The sequence below is a fragment of the Pelodiscus sinensis genome, chromosome 3, assembly GCF_052426305.1.
Source record: "Pelodiscus sinensis isolate ZL-2025 chromosome 3, ASM5242630v1, whole genome shotgun sequence".
In the NCBI taxonomy this organism is placed as follows: Eukaryota; Metazoa; Chordata; order Testudines; family Trionychidae; genus Pelodiscus; species Pelodiscus sinensis.
The window spans coordinates 166,976,001-166,993,198 of NC_143054.1; the positions used below are offsets into that span (position 1 = coordinate 166,976,001).

At 43.4% G+C, this 17,198-nt stretch overlaps 1 protein-coding gene across 4 annotated transcripts in view; it reads right to left on the bottom strand.

The window, feature by feature from the left end:
* PRKCE (protein kinase C epsilon) overlaps positions 1–17,198 on the bottom strand; it is a 465,689-nt gene that overhangs the window by 21,601 nt on the left and 426,890 nt on the right. For all 4 annotated transcript variants that reach the window (XM_075925412.2, XM_089777502.1, XM_089777503.1 and 1 more), the window contains 2 exons: positions 16,883–17,071; positions 1,619–1,765 (listed from right to left, as the gene is read on the bottom strand). In XM_075925412.2, coding sequence (XP_075781527.1) covers positions 1,619–1,765; positions 16,883–17,071 — 336 coding nt within the window. The remainder of the gene's footprint in view (positions 1–1,618; positions 1,766–16,882; positions 17,072–17,198) is intronic.

Below are 17,198 nucleotides of genomic sequence, written 5' to 3' on the forward strand. Positions count from 1 at the left end.
GAAGAGGTAACCAAACAAAAATATTAACAGTAGATTAAGGAGAAAATATTGAAAAGGGATTAATACTATCAAAAGAGTGTGAAAGGAAATAATTCTCTCTCTCCTAATGGCAAAAGGTATTTTTATCAGAAAGAAGGCCCATTAACATATAAGGAGGGGTTATATCACTGATTTGTCAAAAATGACCGAGATACTGATTTCCTTTTGGTTTTTAATAAGAACAAAAATTAAAATTCATGCGGATAATGAAATAATGAAGATATTACAAAATAATTATTGATAAGTAGAAATAGGAGAATGGCTGCAAAATGTGAACATATGCAAAACTACCAATAGATAACAAGTATCTTTAGGTATTAAGGAGAAATAGCCAACATGTCCACTCAATCATCGACATGTTTATGGGGAAATGTTAAAAGACATATATGGATTGGTTAAACCTCTCTTAAAACTGCAAATATCTGATGGGCGTAAACAATGAATGGGAAGGAATTAATGACAATAGTAAAGGGGGTAAAATTGGACTAAATGAGATGCGATTGGAAAGGTAAGATTTAGATTGAAATATTCCTGTCAGTGAAATATAGGTAATGGCATATTCTCACAGTGAAGTGGTGAAAGCCCAGTCACTTGAGATATATGAACAAACATTGTTATACCATAGAGGAGAATTCTTTATAAATACATGGGACAGACTAGATGACTTAATACGTCTTTTCTGGACTTAATTTGTATAACACTTGTATTCATTGGGCCCAATGCTTTTAATATTTTCATAAACTCTTTGAAGAAAGACACAAAAGAAACATTGATCATACTTGCAGACAAGACCAAACAGTATAATAGTGAACAAAATTTAAGAAGCATGAGGGTTTCCAAACATTTGGCACCCAGTGGAAATAAGTGTTTTTAAACCAGGGTCTAGATTCTAAGGTTTTCAAATACCTCATCACAAAATTTCTCATACATATTCTCAGCATCAAAGCTGAAATTTTTGTAAAATATAAATACATCTCATTTGTTTGGTGACTTTCATTTAGATGAAAACAAGAACAATGAAAACTATTTTGCCTGGATTTGGTTGCGTTAGTAAGAAAGGTGAATGTATATTTGTAAAATTAAAATGTGATACTTTATTATTGTTTTATTACTAAGTAGAGGTATATGAATATAACTAGATTATTAACCATTTTGCTTTCCTTTATTGCTTTTAGTCCTTAATGTTGTTTTATTATATTTTATTTGATGTAATCCATAATATTTTCTCAAATACTACAACCATGAAGGTTTAGCAAGGTGGGACTACTGCACAGTTCCTACAGAGAACATATATAACTTGAAACACATTGTCAGACTGAGGAAAAGCTTTAAAAGAGGATCTTGGGCTCTCTTCAGTTTGGAATAAGACTGAATACAAAAATGTTATAGTGCATTCTAATCTGACACTTACCTTCAGAGGAACCAATACCAGGGCAAGCTCTTCAGTAAGGCACTTACTCTCTTATTTCAACTTCTAATTTCTGCTGCAGGTGCTTAGTTTCTTAATACAGCAAGAAAATCCAACTAGTACACATTTTTGAAATAGTAATCTCCAGAGTTTAATCAAACTGCTACTTACAATTCGAGGTTTGAAGGGTGGCTTGATTTTCCTTTGTTCTAGAAGAACCCAGTCAATTTCCTTAAAAAATGGATGCTGTTTAATTGCGTCCTCCCCATTTTGCGATGCCACGCAGCCTAGTCGCTTACTTGGGTTTTTTGTCATGAACTGGGAAAGGAGACATTACAAAATATTAGTGACATATTGTTGATAATTATTTGTAATCCAATCACTCATTTTCAATACAGCTCCTTGTAAGGATACTCTCCTAGAAAGACCCATGCAACTTGCATGAGGGATGGGATTTCCTCTAGAGTCAAAGTTCCAGGCAAACTCATCTGAGAGTCTCATCTCAGAGTTCTACCTGTAAATCTCATGGGGAAAGGTTCACTCAGAAATTTAAGGAACTTCCTAATTTCATTTGACTGGGATCAGGCTTCCTTTCAGTATTTCTACTTCCACTTTCAGTGTTAGTCAAAACTGGTAAATGCAGGCACAAACTATTAAATCTGCCAGAGTCAACTTAAGGATAGATGACACCTTAAATGACTGCTTCTTGTAGCAGCTGGTTTTGGAACCCATAAGGGGAGAGCTCATTCTTGATTCAGTCCTAAGTGGAGCACAGGATCAGGTCCAAGAGGCATATATAACTGGACCACTAGTAAATAGTGACCATAATGTAATAAACTTTAACATCCCTGTGGTGGGAAAAACACCAAAGCAGCCCAACACTGTGGCATATAATTTCAGAAAGAGGATCTACACAAAAATGAGGAGATTACCATAAATAAGCTAATATAACCCATGTCCATGTATAACAAACACTCATGTATTACCTGCAGTTTTTCTTTCATGTGTAAAAAATATCTTAGATTACCCACAGATGTATATAACCCGCAGAGACTTCTGCCGCCTTCATAAAAGGTGATCTTTGATGCTGTGGCGGGAGATATGGCAGCAGCGGAAGCGCTGCTGCTTGGGCCAGTACAGTAGCCTCAGGCACTTGAGCAGCAGAGCTGAGGTGAGGAGGTAGCCACCCAGCATAGAGAGCAGACACAAGGTGACAGACATCCTGCTGCCAGCGAGCCGGCTGGCCTGCGGCAAGGGAGCCGCACTCGCATCAAGGCCCGCCCACACAGCTGCAGCCAGGCGCCACCCACCCTCCTTCGGGCAGGGGGAATGGAGAGCGCAGAACAGGCGTGCTGGAAGCTCATCAGGCCCTCCCTGCTCCCCTGCAGCAGAGCTGACACAAGTCTAATGGGGGGACGGAGAGAGCTGCTTAGGGGAACTGATGCTCCCGGAGAGACTCCAAGGAGTAAAAATCAACTTGTATAAGATGCGGACATGTATACCCCACGGGAGAGAGGAGGAGAGGGGTTTGAAAGAACTTAAATGTGAAATTGCTTAAGTATTAACTGTGGCTTGTGACCTATCCTTTGAATCAGCTTCTGTACTAATGATTGGAAGATAGCTAATGTGGCACCAATATTTAAAAAGGGCTCTGGAGGTGATCCTGGCAATTACAGACCAGTGAGTCTAACCTCAGTACCAGACAAATTAGTTGAAACTATAGTAAAGAATAAAACTGTCAGACACGTGGATGAATATAATTTGTTGGGGGAAAAGCCAATATGGTTTCTTTGTAAAGAGAAATCATGACCTACTAATCTACTAAAGTTCTTTGAGGGGATCAACAAGCATTTGGACAAAGGAGATCCGGTGGACAAAGTGTACTTAGATTTCCAGAAAACCCTTAACAAAGTTCCACACCAAAGGCTCTTAAGTAAAGTAAGCTGTCATGGGATAAGAGGGAAGGTCCTTGATAAATGATTAAAAAAGAAGAAACAAAGGGTAGATAAAAATGGCCAGTTCTCAGAATGGAGAGAGTTAACTAGTGGTGTCCCCAAAGGCTCCATACGGGGACCCATCCTATTCAACCTATTTATAAGAAATCTAGAGAATGAGGTAAATAGGTGGCAAAATTTGCAGATGATACTAAACTGCTCAAGATAGTTAAGAACAAAGCAGACTGTGAAGAGCTTCAAAAGGATCTCAAAAAACTAGGTGATTGGGCAACTAAATGGCAAATGAATTTTAATGTTGATAAATGCAAAGTAATGCACATTGGAAAAAATAATCCCAACTATACATACAAAATGATAGGGAATAATTTAGCTATAACCACTCAATAGAGAGATCTTGGAATCATTGTGGATAGTTCTCTGAACACTCCACACAGTGTGCAGCAGCAGTCAAAAAAGCAAATAGGATGTTAGGAATCATTTAAAAAGGGATAGAAAATATCTTATTGTCTCTATGTAAATCCATTGTACACCCACATCTTGAATACTGTGTTTCGATGTGGTCACCGCATCTCAAAAAAGATATATTAGCATTGGAAAAAAGTTCAGAAAAGGTCAACAAAAATGATTAGGGGTTTGGAACAGGCACCATATGAAGAGAGATTAAAAGACTGGGATTTTCATTTTAGAAAAGAGGAGACTAAGGAGGGATGTGATAGAGGTCTATAAAATTATGACAGATGTGGAGAAAAAGTGAATAAGGAAAAGTTATTTACTTGTTCCCATAACATAAGAACTAGGGGTCACCAAATGAAATTAATAGGCAGCAGGTTTAAAATAAACAAAAGGAATGTTTTCTTCAGACAGTGCACAGTCAGCCTTTGGAATTCCTTGTCAGAAGATGTTGTGAAGACCAGGACTTTAACAGGCTTCAAACAAGAACTAGATAAATTCATGGAGGCTAGGTCCATCAATACTGATTAGCCAGGGTGGGTAGGAACGGTGTCCCTAACCTATGTTTGTCAGAGGCTGGAAATGAATGTCAGGAGAAGGATCATTTGATGATTACCTGTTATGTTCATTCCTACTGGGGAATCTGGCATTGGCCACTGTTGGAAGACAAGATACAGGGCTAGATGGACCTTAGGTCTGACTCAGCATGGCCGTTGTTATGTTCTTATATTGACAGAGACTGTTATTTTTTATTTTACAGTCTTTTATTTTATTTTTAATTTTTATTATTTTTTATAATTTTATTTTTATTTTAATAATATCATTATTATTATCTGAAGTAAATAGGATGAAGTTTAATAGGGACAAATGCAAAGTACTCCACATAGGAAGGAACAATCAGTTTCACACATACAGAATGGGAAACTTTCTATGAAGGAGTACTGCAGAAAGGGATCTAAGGGGCACAGTGGATTACAAGCGAAATATGAGCCAACAGTGTGATGCTGTTGCAAAAAAGCAAACATGATTCTTGGATGCATTAACAGGAGTATTGTGAGCAAGACAAGAGAAGTTATTCTTCCACTCTATTGAATGCTGATTAGGTCTCAGTTGGAGTACTGTGTCCAGTTCTGGGCACCACATTTCAAGAAAGTTGTGGAAAAATTGGAGAAGGTCCACAGAAGAGCAACAAGAATGATTAAAGGTCTAGAAACATGACCTATGAAGGAAGACTGAAAGAATTAGGCTTGTTTAGTTTGGAAAGGAGAAGAATGAGGGTACGGTTAGACTATAAGGGTATGTGTCTAGGCTACAGGGTTTTGTCAACAAAAGTGGCCTTTTGTCGACAAAAGTATATCTGCGTCTACACTACCACCGAGTTCTGTCAACAGAAATTGGCAGCTTTGTCGACAGCTGTAAACCTCATTCTATGAGGAATAACGCCTTTTGTCGACAGAAGGTGTTATTGCATCTACATTTTCCTTTGCGTCTATACTCTCATGATGACAAAGCGGCTTGCTTTGTCGACAGAACTGGATGTAGTCTAGACGCTCTTTGTCAACAGATACTGTCGACAAAGCCTCTGTCGACAAAAGCCTGTAGTCTGGATGTACCCTAAGAGTTTTCCAGGTTGTATCCTTGAAAAACTCTTCCACACCCAGGGACGCGTTTGCTCTTCCTTTTTTCCCCCCGGAAGAGCAAACACACTCTTTTGGAAGCTCCTTTATTCCTCATTCTATGAGGAATACGGAGGCTTCCAAAAGAGGATTTTTTTCTGACATTTGGTCCAGTTTAGACAGGCCAAATGTCAGAAAAGCCTCTTCCAACAAAAGGATAAAAAAAGCGGCAGTGTAGCCAAACCCTGAGAGGGGGCATGATGGCAGTTTTCAGGTATCTAAAAGGGTGTCACGAGGAAGAGGGAGAAAAATTGTTCTCCTTGGCCTCTGAGGATAGGACAAGAAGCAATGGGCTTAAACTGCAGCAAGGGAGGTGTAGGTTGGACATTAGGAAAAACTTCCTGTCAGGGTGGTTAAACTCTGGAATAAGTTACCTAGGGAGGTTGTGGAATCTCCGTCTTTGGAGATATTTAAGAACAGGTTAGATAGACATCTATCAGGGATGGTTTAGATGGTGCTGGGTCCTGCTTTGAGGGCAGGGGACTGGATTTGATGACCTCTTGAGGTCCCTTCCAGTTGTAGTGTTCTGTGATTCTATGATTTTAACCACTCTGATTTGCTCTGCCGTAAGTATAATTTACGATCTTTATATATTAATTCAATAGCTCTTTCTTGAACTCATAGCATCCCAATACGGGTGCTCTATATCATATGGGCTGGAGGTGGAAAACACAGGCATCACATCCTTAGTTCCCAGTGCTCCCACAAAGGAAGCAGGCATAATTTATTTGCTTGTACTGGCAGTGCTAGGAAGAAATTAAGTCACACTCCAAGCAGCTGCCAGAGTGAGAGTATCCTCGTCCTGGAGTTGGCTCTGCATGAGTCTGCACTGCCCTTACAGAAGAGCCAGTGGCCCTGAGATTTGGCAGAAGAGAACACAGACGATGCTTACTCTCTACATGTGTAGCAAAGACTGCCGATAGCATGTTCTACTCTAGAATCATTTGGGGGTGAAAAAATCCTTCTGATATCCCACAGAGGATAGGGCATTGTTTTTTACAGGATAATCTGTATAGACTGCCTCACAATTGGGGTTGCCATGCCTCTAGGAGTTCAGGAGTCTCCAGGAACTGAAGATTAATCTTTAATCAAGGATTACATTGCATCATGAAACCTCCAGGGCTGTGTCCAGTCTCAGGGTTTTTTTCAAAAAAAGTAGCCTTTTTTCGAAAAAACTTCCCCTGCGTCCAGACTCAAGCCGCGTTCTTTCGAAATTAATTCGAAAGAACGCGGCTTTTCTTTCGATGGCGGTAAACCTCAATTTACGAGGAAGAACGCCTTCTTTCGAAAGTTCCTCTTTCGAAAGAAGGCGTTCTTCAATGTAAATAGGGCTTCTTCGAAAGAGAGCATCCAGACTCACTGGATGCTTTCTTTCGAAAAAGAAAGCCGCTTTTTCGAAATTTCTCCGTGCAGTCTAGACGCTCTCTTTCGAAAGAGGCTCTTTCGAAAGATGCTTTCGAAAGAGCCTCTTTCGAAAGAGGCTTGCAGTCTAGACATAGCCCAGGAGTCCATTCAATCAAAACTGGCAACCTTACCTCACAATGAACTGCCATGGAAGACATCTTATCTACTTCAAGACAGTGAACATAAGAATATACATGACTATTTTATTCTATACAGGGTCTCATATTGGCTCCATCAATGTAGTATCTGAGTGCCTTCCAGTAGTGTATTACATAATGTGACTAAGATCTGTCACATGCTGTTTGTTCTCTCTCATTCTTTCGGGGGGGGGGGGCGGGGAGGAGGAAGAGTGCGTGTGCAGTGAATTATTTTGTTTTGGCAGAGTTTTGCTTTATTTTGTTTTCTGATTCACACCTGTAAAATGTATTATTTCAGCTGCCACAAGAACAGTTACTGAAGTCCTTAAAATGGTCTCCCCAGTGAATGTGACCCACAGCTGGATCAGCAACTGGTAGGAGCCTAACCTGCTATCTTAAATGTATAGTGCACGTCTTCCATATGGTACACGGTGGTTCCAAACAACACATCAGCCACTCCAAGGACAGCACTTTCAGCTCGGTTTTGAGTTCAAGTGAAGTATTTTCACTGTTCTTCCAGGTTTCCCAATAGAAGGCAAGTCTCAAGTAATTAATTGCCTGTATTTTCTGCTAGGTGAGGAAATAAAACCAGTTTTTGAAAGAGACTTTGTCAAAGGATGATGATACCCTGAGAAAACCACAAAATGCATTCTTACGTTCCTCTGCTTTATTTCATATGCAGCTAAGTGATGGGAAGAGAGAGCAGACCAGGAACCAGCAGCAGTGCACCTCAGAGAAGAAAAAACATGGAAGCCACATGATATGCTTTTTTGTACTATGTAATCCAGATATCAGTAACAGAAGTTGATCGCTGTCTATATTTGGACCTATCCTTCAGGCAACTAAGACATCAACATAAGTATTGTTTTTTTAAAGTTCAGGGCAGTAAGATGCTAATAATTAGTGTGGTTTAGTATTCTATGCCACAATCTGATTGGATTCATATGTGGATATTAAGTGTGAAGAGACCTGATGAAATTACAGGCAGTCCCCGGGTTACGTACAAGATAGGGACTGTAGGTTTGTTCTTAAGTTGAATTTGAATGTAAGTCGGAACTGGTACATATTGTAGGGGAAACTCTAGCCAAACATTTCTCCAGAGCTCAGTTTTATTCTCCCACACCTCACTTCCCTCAGTCCTTTATTCTCAAGCTGAGGTGTCTGCTGAGAAAAGCCGCTCCGCGTCTCCCTGGTCTGCTTGAGGGGGCGGGGGGGGGGGGGAGCTAGCTTCGTGTCTCCCTGGTCTGCTGGGGGGGAAGCAGCTAGTGCGGGGTTGCCTCACCCCGTTTGTAAGTAGGGATCCGATGTAAGTCGGATCCATGTAACCTGGGGACTGCCTGTATACCAATGAAAGTATTTTTAAAGTATTTTTTATGTTTGCCATAGTCTGTAATCATTTAAAAGGCTGAAATCGACAGTGGTCTACTACCCCTTTTGTTCTTTATACATGTGATAAATATCCATTCATTTCCCCTCTATTTTCTGTGGAGCACAAGCTAGTGTGGATTATAATCATCCAGTTTGCCAAAGAATTACTGATGATGTAATTGTCAATACAATTACAGACTAAGAGACCCTTCCAACCAATCGCCCTATGGTGGGATGGTGCCAATGGAACAGAAAAAATGACATAAAAAGTCAGAGGATCAGGTGTTAGCCATAGCTATTGCCTTTTTATTGTAATTTATTGAGGCTGGATCCTGCTCCTGGTGAAACTCACTATGATTTCAGTGGGAGCAGGGCTGGACTCTTGTTAACATAGCTGTACATTAAAATGAATACTGTGGGCCCAACACTCAGTTACATTAAAGCACCTTTATACTACTCTGAACTGAAGCTTGGGAATCCTGACATCTGCAAAATCAGTAGAGGGGGACTGAAAGGAATGAATTTTATACTTTGTCATATAAGGACAATAAGAAGAACTTCATATATAGTCCTAGTAAGGAACAGAGACTTCTGCTGAAATAATAGGGACATTGGAAAACATTTAGTATGTCTACACTACAGAGTTTTGTCGGAAAACAGCTGTTTTTCCTCCAAAACTTGAGGAATGTCCACACTGCAATTGTGCTTTTCTGAAAGAAAATCAAAAGAACAGAGGGCTTTTCCCAGCATTGGTAATCCTCATTCTATGAGGAAGAAGCTTTTTTGTGAAAGAGCTCTTTCACAAAAAGGCATGTGTGGATGGGGAAGGAGGAGTTCTTTTGGAAGAAGAGGAAAGAGGAACAAGCACAGGTGCCCTGGTGGCCATTCAGTCCATAGCAATCCCAGGTTACATACAAGAGAGCATCCATTCAGTCTGAACACTCTCTTTTGAAAAAGCAGATCACTTTTTCGATGCTCTTTTGCAGTATGGACGCTCTCTTTTGGAAGAAGTTTTTTCAGAAGATCTCTTCCAAAAAAAGCTTCTTCCAAAAGAAGCCTGTAGTCTAGACGTAGCCTAGGACTTGGCTGATCTATTGAGGTGCAGCCAGGAATAAGATGTAGTGCAGAGGTGCATTGTTCTGGTGGAAGTCCCGTGAGGTTCTGCCCTAAGAAAGGCACCAGACCTCTTGGAACACAGGAAGAGCATGGTCACTGTGTCATCTTTTCACATGGTGTACCTCTCCTTTCCATGTGGGAGCCACTCTGATGGCAGTAGTTAGGGGAATAGGGATGAAGCACCCAGTTTGGGAAATCTAGCACTATTTGTGATGACAGACTCCTGTAAATGAGTGCAAAGTGGCACAGCACTCACAGACATACTACAGCTCTCACATGGTAATCATGGTGGGAGTGTTAGTGTAAACAGAGCATTGGTATATCTACCACTATGTCATCAAGGCCTGCTCTGAGCAAGGGTAGAGAGAAAGGCCCGTGCCTTGGTCTAGGTAACACAGCAAAGTGCCCCTGTCCCATCAACACTGGAACCATCACTCTTCTTACTATTATTGGAACTCTATTGGTGGTACTACAGGTATCTGAGGAACCAGAAAGACCAATGACACGGATTCAACGTTGAAGACTCATGCAACACTTCCAACATATTGCAATGACTGCTAAAGGACAGCAGCACTCCACCCACAGGTCAATTAGTCAGCTGATTCATTATCATTGTACACTAGTCTCAACCATTTACACACTGTCTCTGCAATGGCCCCATTCTCCCCATTGTTCATACAGATATCATTAGTTTTCTGAAAGCCTGAACCAGATGAAGAGAGGGGAGTGGAAGATTTTAGTGCCAATGAGGGAGGTGGGGGCTGATTCAGATAAGATTAAACTTATAAATTCTTCAAAATCTACAATGAGACTGTGTTATAGACTAAGAGTACCATCCTAAAACCTATCACTGAGGCTGGCAAAACCTGACCCAAAGAGTCTGCAGGGTGATAAACCATTTATCAGCACTGAATGCCTACAAACTGCAACGGAACTGAGCACCAAGTGCTGCCAAGTACTATCATGCTACTTTGCTGTAAAGATCACACATCCAAGAAGCCTTCTCAAGCAGCATGAATCTATTCCACCTATGCCCACCAACCAGCAGCCCACATGCATTTCCACAAATCACTTCACAATCATTAAGAAGTTCTGTACATCCCAAAGAAATCAACCCAGACTTGTGAACCTTACCCATGTCCTTTCTGGCTTGTTAAAGAGTCATGACCAACTGGTGCAACTCCTGACTGAAATAGCCAAAGTGTCATTCAGCCAAAAAGCCTTCCTTTCCTCCTTCAAATGCACAATATTCTGACCTATACTGAAGAACCTACCCTGGATATACTGGTTCTAGCCAACTGCTGCCCACTGTCAAACCTCCCATTTCTGAACAAACTCACACAGAAGCCAGTCGAGGCCATCTACGAGCTTATTTAACTGAAGCTAACATTCTAGATCTGGTACAATCTAGTTTCAGGGTAGGAACTTAAATGCCTTAGGGCAGTGGTCCCCAACCTTTTGAGGTTGTCGAGCGCCAGGGGGCGTGGCCGTTTGCCCACTGGGCGCCAGGGGGCGGGGAGGGGCGGGCCCCCCCCCCGCAGCCGCGGCGGGGGCCCCCCCCCCGCCGGGGCGGGGCCCCCTCCAAGGGCCGCGCGCCCGGGGCCGGCGCTCCCCCCCCCCGCCGCGCGCCTGGGGCCGGCGCTCCCCCCGCCGAGTGCCGCGCGCCTGGCGCTCCCCCCCGCCAAGTGCGCTCCCCCCGCAAGCGCCCATGCGCCATGTGCCCGGGGCCAGGCCAGCCCCGAGCACCTGGCGGGCGCATTGAAATGCACCCGCAGGCGCCATGGCGTGTTGGGGACCACGGCCTTAGGGATAGGGATGGGAACAACTAGTCAATTAGTCGCTTCCCCCCGCCCTTGCTGCCACTATCAGAAAGAGGCAGCAAGAGGAGGAGAAAAAAGAAGGGCTGCTTCAAAGCAGCAGTACTATGTGGAGACAGGGCCAGACCCTGGGCTCTATGTGGTGCTGTTGCTTTGAAATGCTGAGTGCAGCCTGGGGTCAGCTGGGAAGTGACAGCGCTGTGTGGAGCCCAGGGTCTGTCACTCTGAAACACCACTGTGATGGGGCAAGGCAGAGGAGAAGGACCAGATGAAGGAGGCTCCTGACCAGCAGCAACCTGCGACCTCAGGAAAAGCCAGCTCAGACGCCGAGGCAAGTTGAGGCATTGCAGAGGCGGCCTGCCAAGGAGACATCACCCCAGCGAGGGCAGCCAAACTGACAAGTATGTGGGGAGTAGCTCCAGTGGACCAGGTAGAAAGTGGCCCAGGGCAGGAGCCGGAGCTGCCTCTCTTGCCCCGGGAACCTCGGAGCATTTCCGCAGGACTTCCCCACCGAGAGAGTGACACGCCGTCCTGCTACTCAGATGGCCCTGGGCCAGGACCCAGTGGAGTAGGGTAGGCCCTGGTGCCCCTACCAGGGGTACAACCCCGCTACAACCCTGACCTGCCAGTGAGGGACTTGCCTTAAAGGACCATACCTTGAACTGTGTATATGGACTCATGCCGGAGGGCCTTGCCTTAAAGGGCTATCTAGAGATTATACGTATTGACTTAGGCCAGTGAACCAGGTTCTAGAGGGGTAGACAGTACCTGGGTTCGTGGAGTCGGGACCCATCCCTGTCCGCCAGTGAGGGCAGGAGGGAGCGCCCCACCACAGCCATGTGTAGCCCAGGGCCAGCTGCGAGTCCCCAGTTGGCCCTGGGCTGCACGCGGCATTTCAAAGCGGCAGCACTGTGTTGGGGGCTCCATGTGATGCTGCCGCTTTGAAACACCGTGGGGAATCCCCTGCTGGTTCCATGCTCCCTGCAGTGCAGGGCTGTTGCTACACTTCAAAGGCAGAGGTGCCCTTATTGACTAATAAAATAGTCTATGCAACTTGCATTGGTATGTGACTTCCTCCTATTAAAGTCTAGAGGACAGACATCCATTCTTATGCCCTTGGCCCTCATTGCTGATCAAGAAATATTGCTGTCTCACTTGAGGGTGGTGGGCGCAGGGGTTCAGGGCAATGCATGAATATGGTCTGAGTTTCTCCTAGAGGCAATGCACCCAGTGAATAGTACTGGGTAACTGTACTTTCACCACTAGCACTGAGCCGTGTAGTCCTACAAGGATCAATTCCCTCTGGTCTTTTTCAGTGGCTACCTGCAACTAATGGGTGAACTGGCCAGATGACATTGACTCTAGTGCCAGCAATATGCAAATGCCACACAGTTCTCCCTATTCTTCAACCCATCTAATCACACTGCTATGCCTAGCTCCACGATGGCCCAGTGTTTGGATGGGCTAATGCTGAATAGCAGCAAGACATAATTGACACTGGTCAGCAGAGGGAAACACTTTGAAGAGTTCAGAGCTACCATTGCAGTGTTTGGTTAAAAGAACACACCATATCTGGCCAATTCAGTCCATTGTGCAGATGCATTCTTGGACTCCTTGTAGGTGCTGAGCTCCCACGTAGCTGCATCCAGGAGTAATGCTTTCTATATTATCTCTGGTTGGCTAGGAGATTCCATCCCATTGTGGTGGATGATGATCTGGCCTCACTTATTCATACCTTTCAATGCATCTTCTCAAAAGGACTACAGTAATATCACATACCTGGACATGAAGATTTCAGCACTTAGGAAACTCCCAGAAGTATAAAATCAGAACACTACAGCACATGTTCTCTGACTACAAACAGATTGAGTCTGTCCTTTGTTCTCTATACTGACCTCCAACAAAATATTGAATCAAGTTCAACGTCTTAGTCCTTATGTTCAAGGCACTCAATGGCCTGGGCCCAGCACATCTAAAAGACCACTTAAAACTCTAGGATGAAAATGGTGGTTGGCAACTTTGCTCCACTGGCACAAGAGAGTTTGCTACAAGGGCAAAGTTCATCAGTGTGGGAGACCGAAGTGTCTTGGGGTCAATCTGAGTCTTTGGGATAAAATCCTCCAGGAATTAAGGACCATCAAGCCCCCATCACCTTCTGCTCTGAGTGGAAGGTACATTTCTTGAGTTGGCAATATGTATATTTTTAAAAATTTATATTAAAAAAACACAAAACGAACTCAACAAAGATACTCCATACTTCCTTCTCTGTGGAGAGGATGAGTAAACAAACAATATGAAATAGACATTAGTCACACTGCTTAATGCATGAGTAGAAGAAGCTCAAATACTATAGTGTTGACCATGTCATTAATGACATTGGGTAATTTAGTGCTGAAGGTCCCCAGTTTAATTTCTAAGGTTGGCCAATATGTCAGGTCACTACACAAGAAAGAATTGAAACTAAAGATCTCTAGAGCTCAACGCAAATTTCTACAATTGAATGAAACAGACAGACAGAATCAGTAGCAGCAGGGGACTGAAACAGTCTCACATCCTCTATGGGTCAGACAGAGAAGTGGCTTTGTAACACACTGACCTAAAGACAGTGGAAACCAAGGGAAACTCATCCCAAATGTTAGAAGCAGCTCAAACCCCAGATAAGCTTCCATTTATGTGATGGCGGTATACTGTGGATTGGACCAAGGACAGCCTGAGATAAAACACCAAATTCTAAGACTAAGAGCTAGAGCAGACCTATATCCTCTGTGGATCAGGTACAGAGGAGAATGCAAAATATACACTGGCAGCAGACTACGTAGACACTTTTCTCTCTCTCTCTCTCTCTCTCTCTCTTGCAGACAAAGTGCTAGGCAGACTGGCTTTCCAACATAATCAGTCATGAATTCCAGCACTATCAGCAGTAAATACTCTCATTTCAATTAATATTTTTTTCTCTCACATGACAGAGGGGAGTATTAAATAGCATCACTTGTACAGTCACAGAAACGGGCTATGATATGGTGCTTAATATTCTTTATGGGAATATGTTTATGAATATAAATATGCATAACTGGAAGATGTTTTGTGCAAAATTCATCTTGTAGCATATTATTAGAAAAGTTATAGTTTGTTGAATGTGATTTGATAGCAGTCTTTGGCTACCTGAGGGGTGAGGGGGCTCCAGAGAGGATGGAGAGAGGTTGTTCTCAGTGGTGACAGATGACAGAACAAGGAGCAATGGTCTCAAATTGCAGTGGGGGAGCTCTAGGTTGGATGTTAAAAAATGCTATTTCACAAACAGAGGGGTGAAGCACTGGAATGGGTGGCCAAGGGAGGGGGTGGCATCTCAGTCCCTACAGGTTTTTAATTCCCGGCTTGACATAGCCCTGGCTGCAAGTTTCCCTATAAGTTGCACAGCAGCACAGTCCTGCAGCTGCTTAACTAGGCACACCCAGTCAGGCAGCTCCATGCACAGAGCCCTGAGCCCCTGACTGGGCGGATTAAGCAGTTGTGCTGCCATAGATCTTAGAGGGAACTTTACATGGCTGGGATGGTTTCATTGGGATTGGCCCAGGGAGTTGGATTCGATGACTTCCTGAGGCCTCTTCTAACTCTATGATTCTATGACTGAGTGTTCCCAAAGCTGAGCTGATTCAATGTCTATATTACTCTGCTGTGGTTTGGGACCAGGGCTGGCCCGAACCCTTTTGGCGCCCTGGGCCCGGGGGCGCGGCACTGTCCCCGGACGCACGGCGCATGCCGGCCACGGCCACTGGCGCGCAGCCCAGGGCCCGCCCCCGGAGTGCCCAGTGCATGCGCTGCCCAGCCTGGCCAGCGCTGCTGGCGCACATGCCGAGCCGTGCAGGGCCTCACGGCCGTGGGGGGAAAGGCGTTGCTGGCCGGCACCACGGGGCCGGCGCTGCGAGAGCCGGGCACGCAGCGCCTGATAGTAGCTATAACGGATGCCGAGCACTCCTTACAGCTGCCATCAGGCACCCCCCATCGGTTGGTGCCCATGGCTCAGTCCGGCTCTGGTTGGGACCCCAACTCTGTGCTATCCTTGGAGGAGATTGGAGAGTCTGACTAAGCAAGACAAGGTGCCCCAGAAGCAGGAAGGCAGGCTCAGTGGTATTTCAGCACATTAAGTGACAATCTCAAGGGAATCTTTGTGACCCAACCTGTCACACCAATTTAAAAAGATCTGTTCTCATAAGATAAGTAACACACTGTCACTTATGATTACCTGGAAAATTGTCCTTCCATTTTTTGTGGGAATTAAAAATGGAAGAGTGATGCAAAAGAATTAAACATTTAAAACACTGAACTGAAAATTACATTTGAGGTAAATTGTCATTTTGTTAAACTTTCTCCAAACACTATTTGAAGGACTGTGAAAATGTAGTTTGTAAAAAACCATGTCTGAGACTACAATGTGAGGAAATGAAGTGTTCCAAAGCTAATCCCTTGTTAGTATTCAGCAGTAAAATACATAGACGCCTCTCTATTTCCTCTGTTTTTCCTGTTCTTCATCTGACAATGTGGCTAAAGTATGAAACAAAGATCAGGAGTTTCTGACATTCAGAAAATCAGTACCTAGACACAACAGGTTGCTAAATGTAAGGGGCCAGATACTGAACTGGTGTATATTGACACAGCTCCAGTGACTTCAACTGATTTACTTCAGCTAAAGATCTGGCCCACCTGGGAATATTATCTTTGGAAAATGTAAGAAATGATGTATTGTTGTAATTCTCTTTGTAGAGTTTACAAAGGCATTAATGATAACAAACTACAAACAGCTTCAGAGGGGTAGTCGAGTTAGTCTGTAACTAGAAAAACTTGAAAAACAGCTAATAGTCTAGCAGCACCTTCAAGACTAACAAAACATGTAGATGGAATCATGAGCTTTCGTGGGTACAACCCACTTCATCTGAAGAAGTGGGTTGTACCCACGAAAGCTCATGATACCATCTGCATGTTTTGTTAGTCTTTATGGTGCTGCTAGAATATTTGTTATTTTTTAAGTTTTCTCAAACTAGAGTCAAAAAGACATTAGCAAGGGATCACAGTAAGGAAAAAATAACGAGCTTTAAAATATTTTTACAACTTGTTAAAAAGGCAGAGGGGTGCCAAAGTTTATATGTGGATTGAAATAAAAACATTGACACTGTTTCTTTAATTACACAGTGCTTCTACCTCTCTTAGTGAGCATGCAGAGTGTGAAGTATTAGAATGATAACACAGTGCTAACTGATGGTGATTTTCTCTGAAGCATGATTCTGCAGTGCCTAGATTTATACAGCATACAACTTCAAGGAACACAAACAACACTGTGTTCCCTTCCCGCAGAAAGTGTAATTTATCCCAGGCTCATTATTGCAATAGTGGCACTCTGAACTGTTGTTGAACTCCCAGTGGTGACTGTTCTGAAAGACTGAAGGTAAATTCAATTTTTTAACAGGGAAATAAAAAGCAGAAAAGGAAGAATGAGAAAAAGAAATGGAAGACTCACTGCTTTTAAAATGCTGACAGCTTCTTTGCTGAGCCAGACTGGGTAGAGCACATCATCATGAAGGATGGATTCAAAGAGATCATCTTCATTGTCAGCTTCAAAAGGAGGTTGCCCAGCCATCATTTCATACATCAGAACACCCAAAGCCCACCAGTCTACTGAGGGACCATATTCTAACTCTTGGAGGATCTGTCAGGGAAACAGAGTTCAGAGTTAATAAGCAACTAGAGTGATATCTTCAGATGCATGTTGATTGATCAGACATGAGATACTTCTCCTACTACAGTATTTCAAGGAGGCCGAATCCTGGTTACTT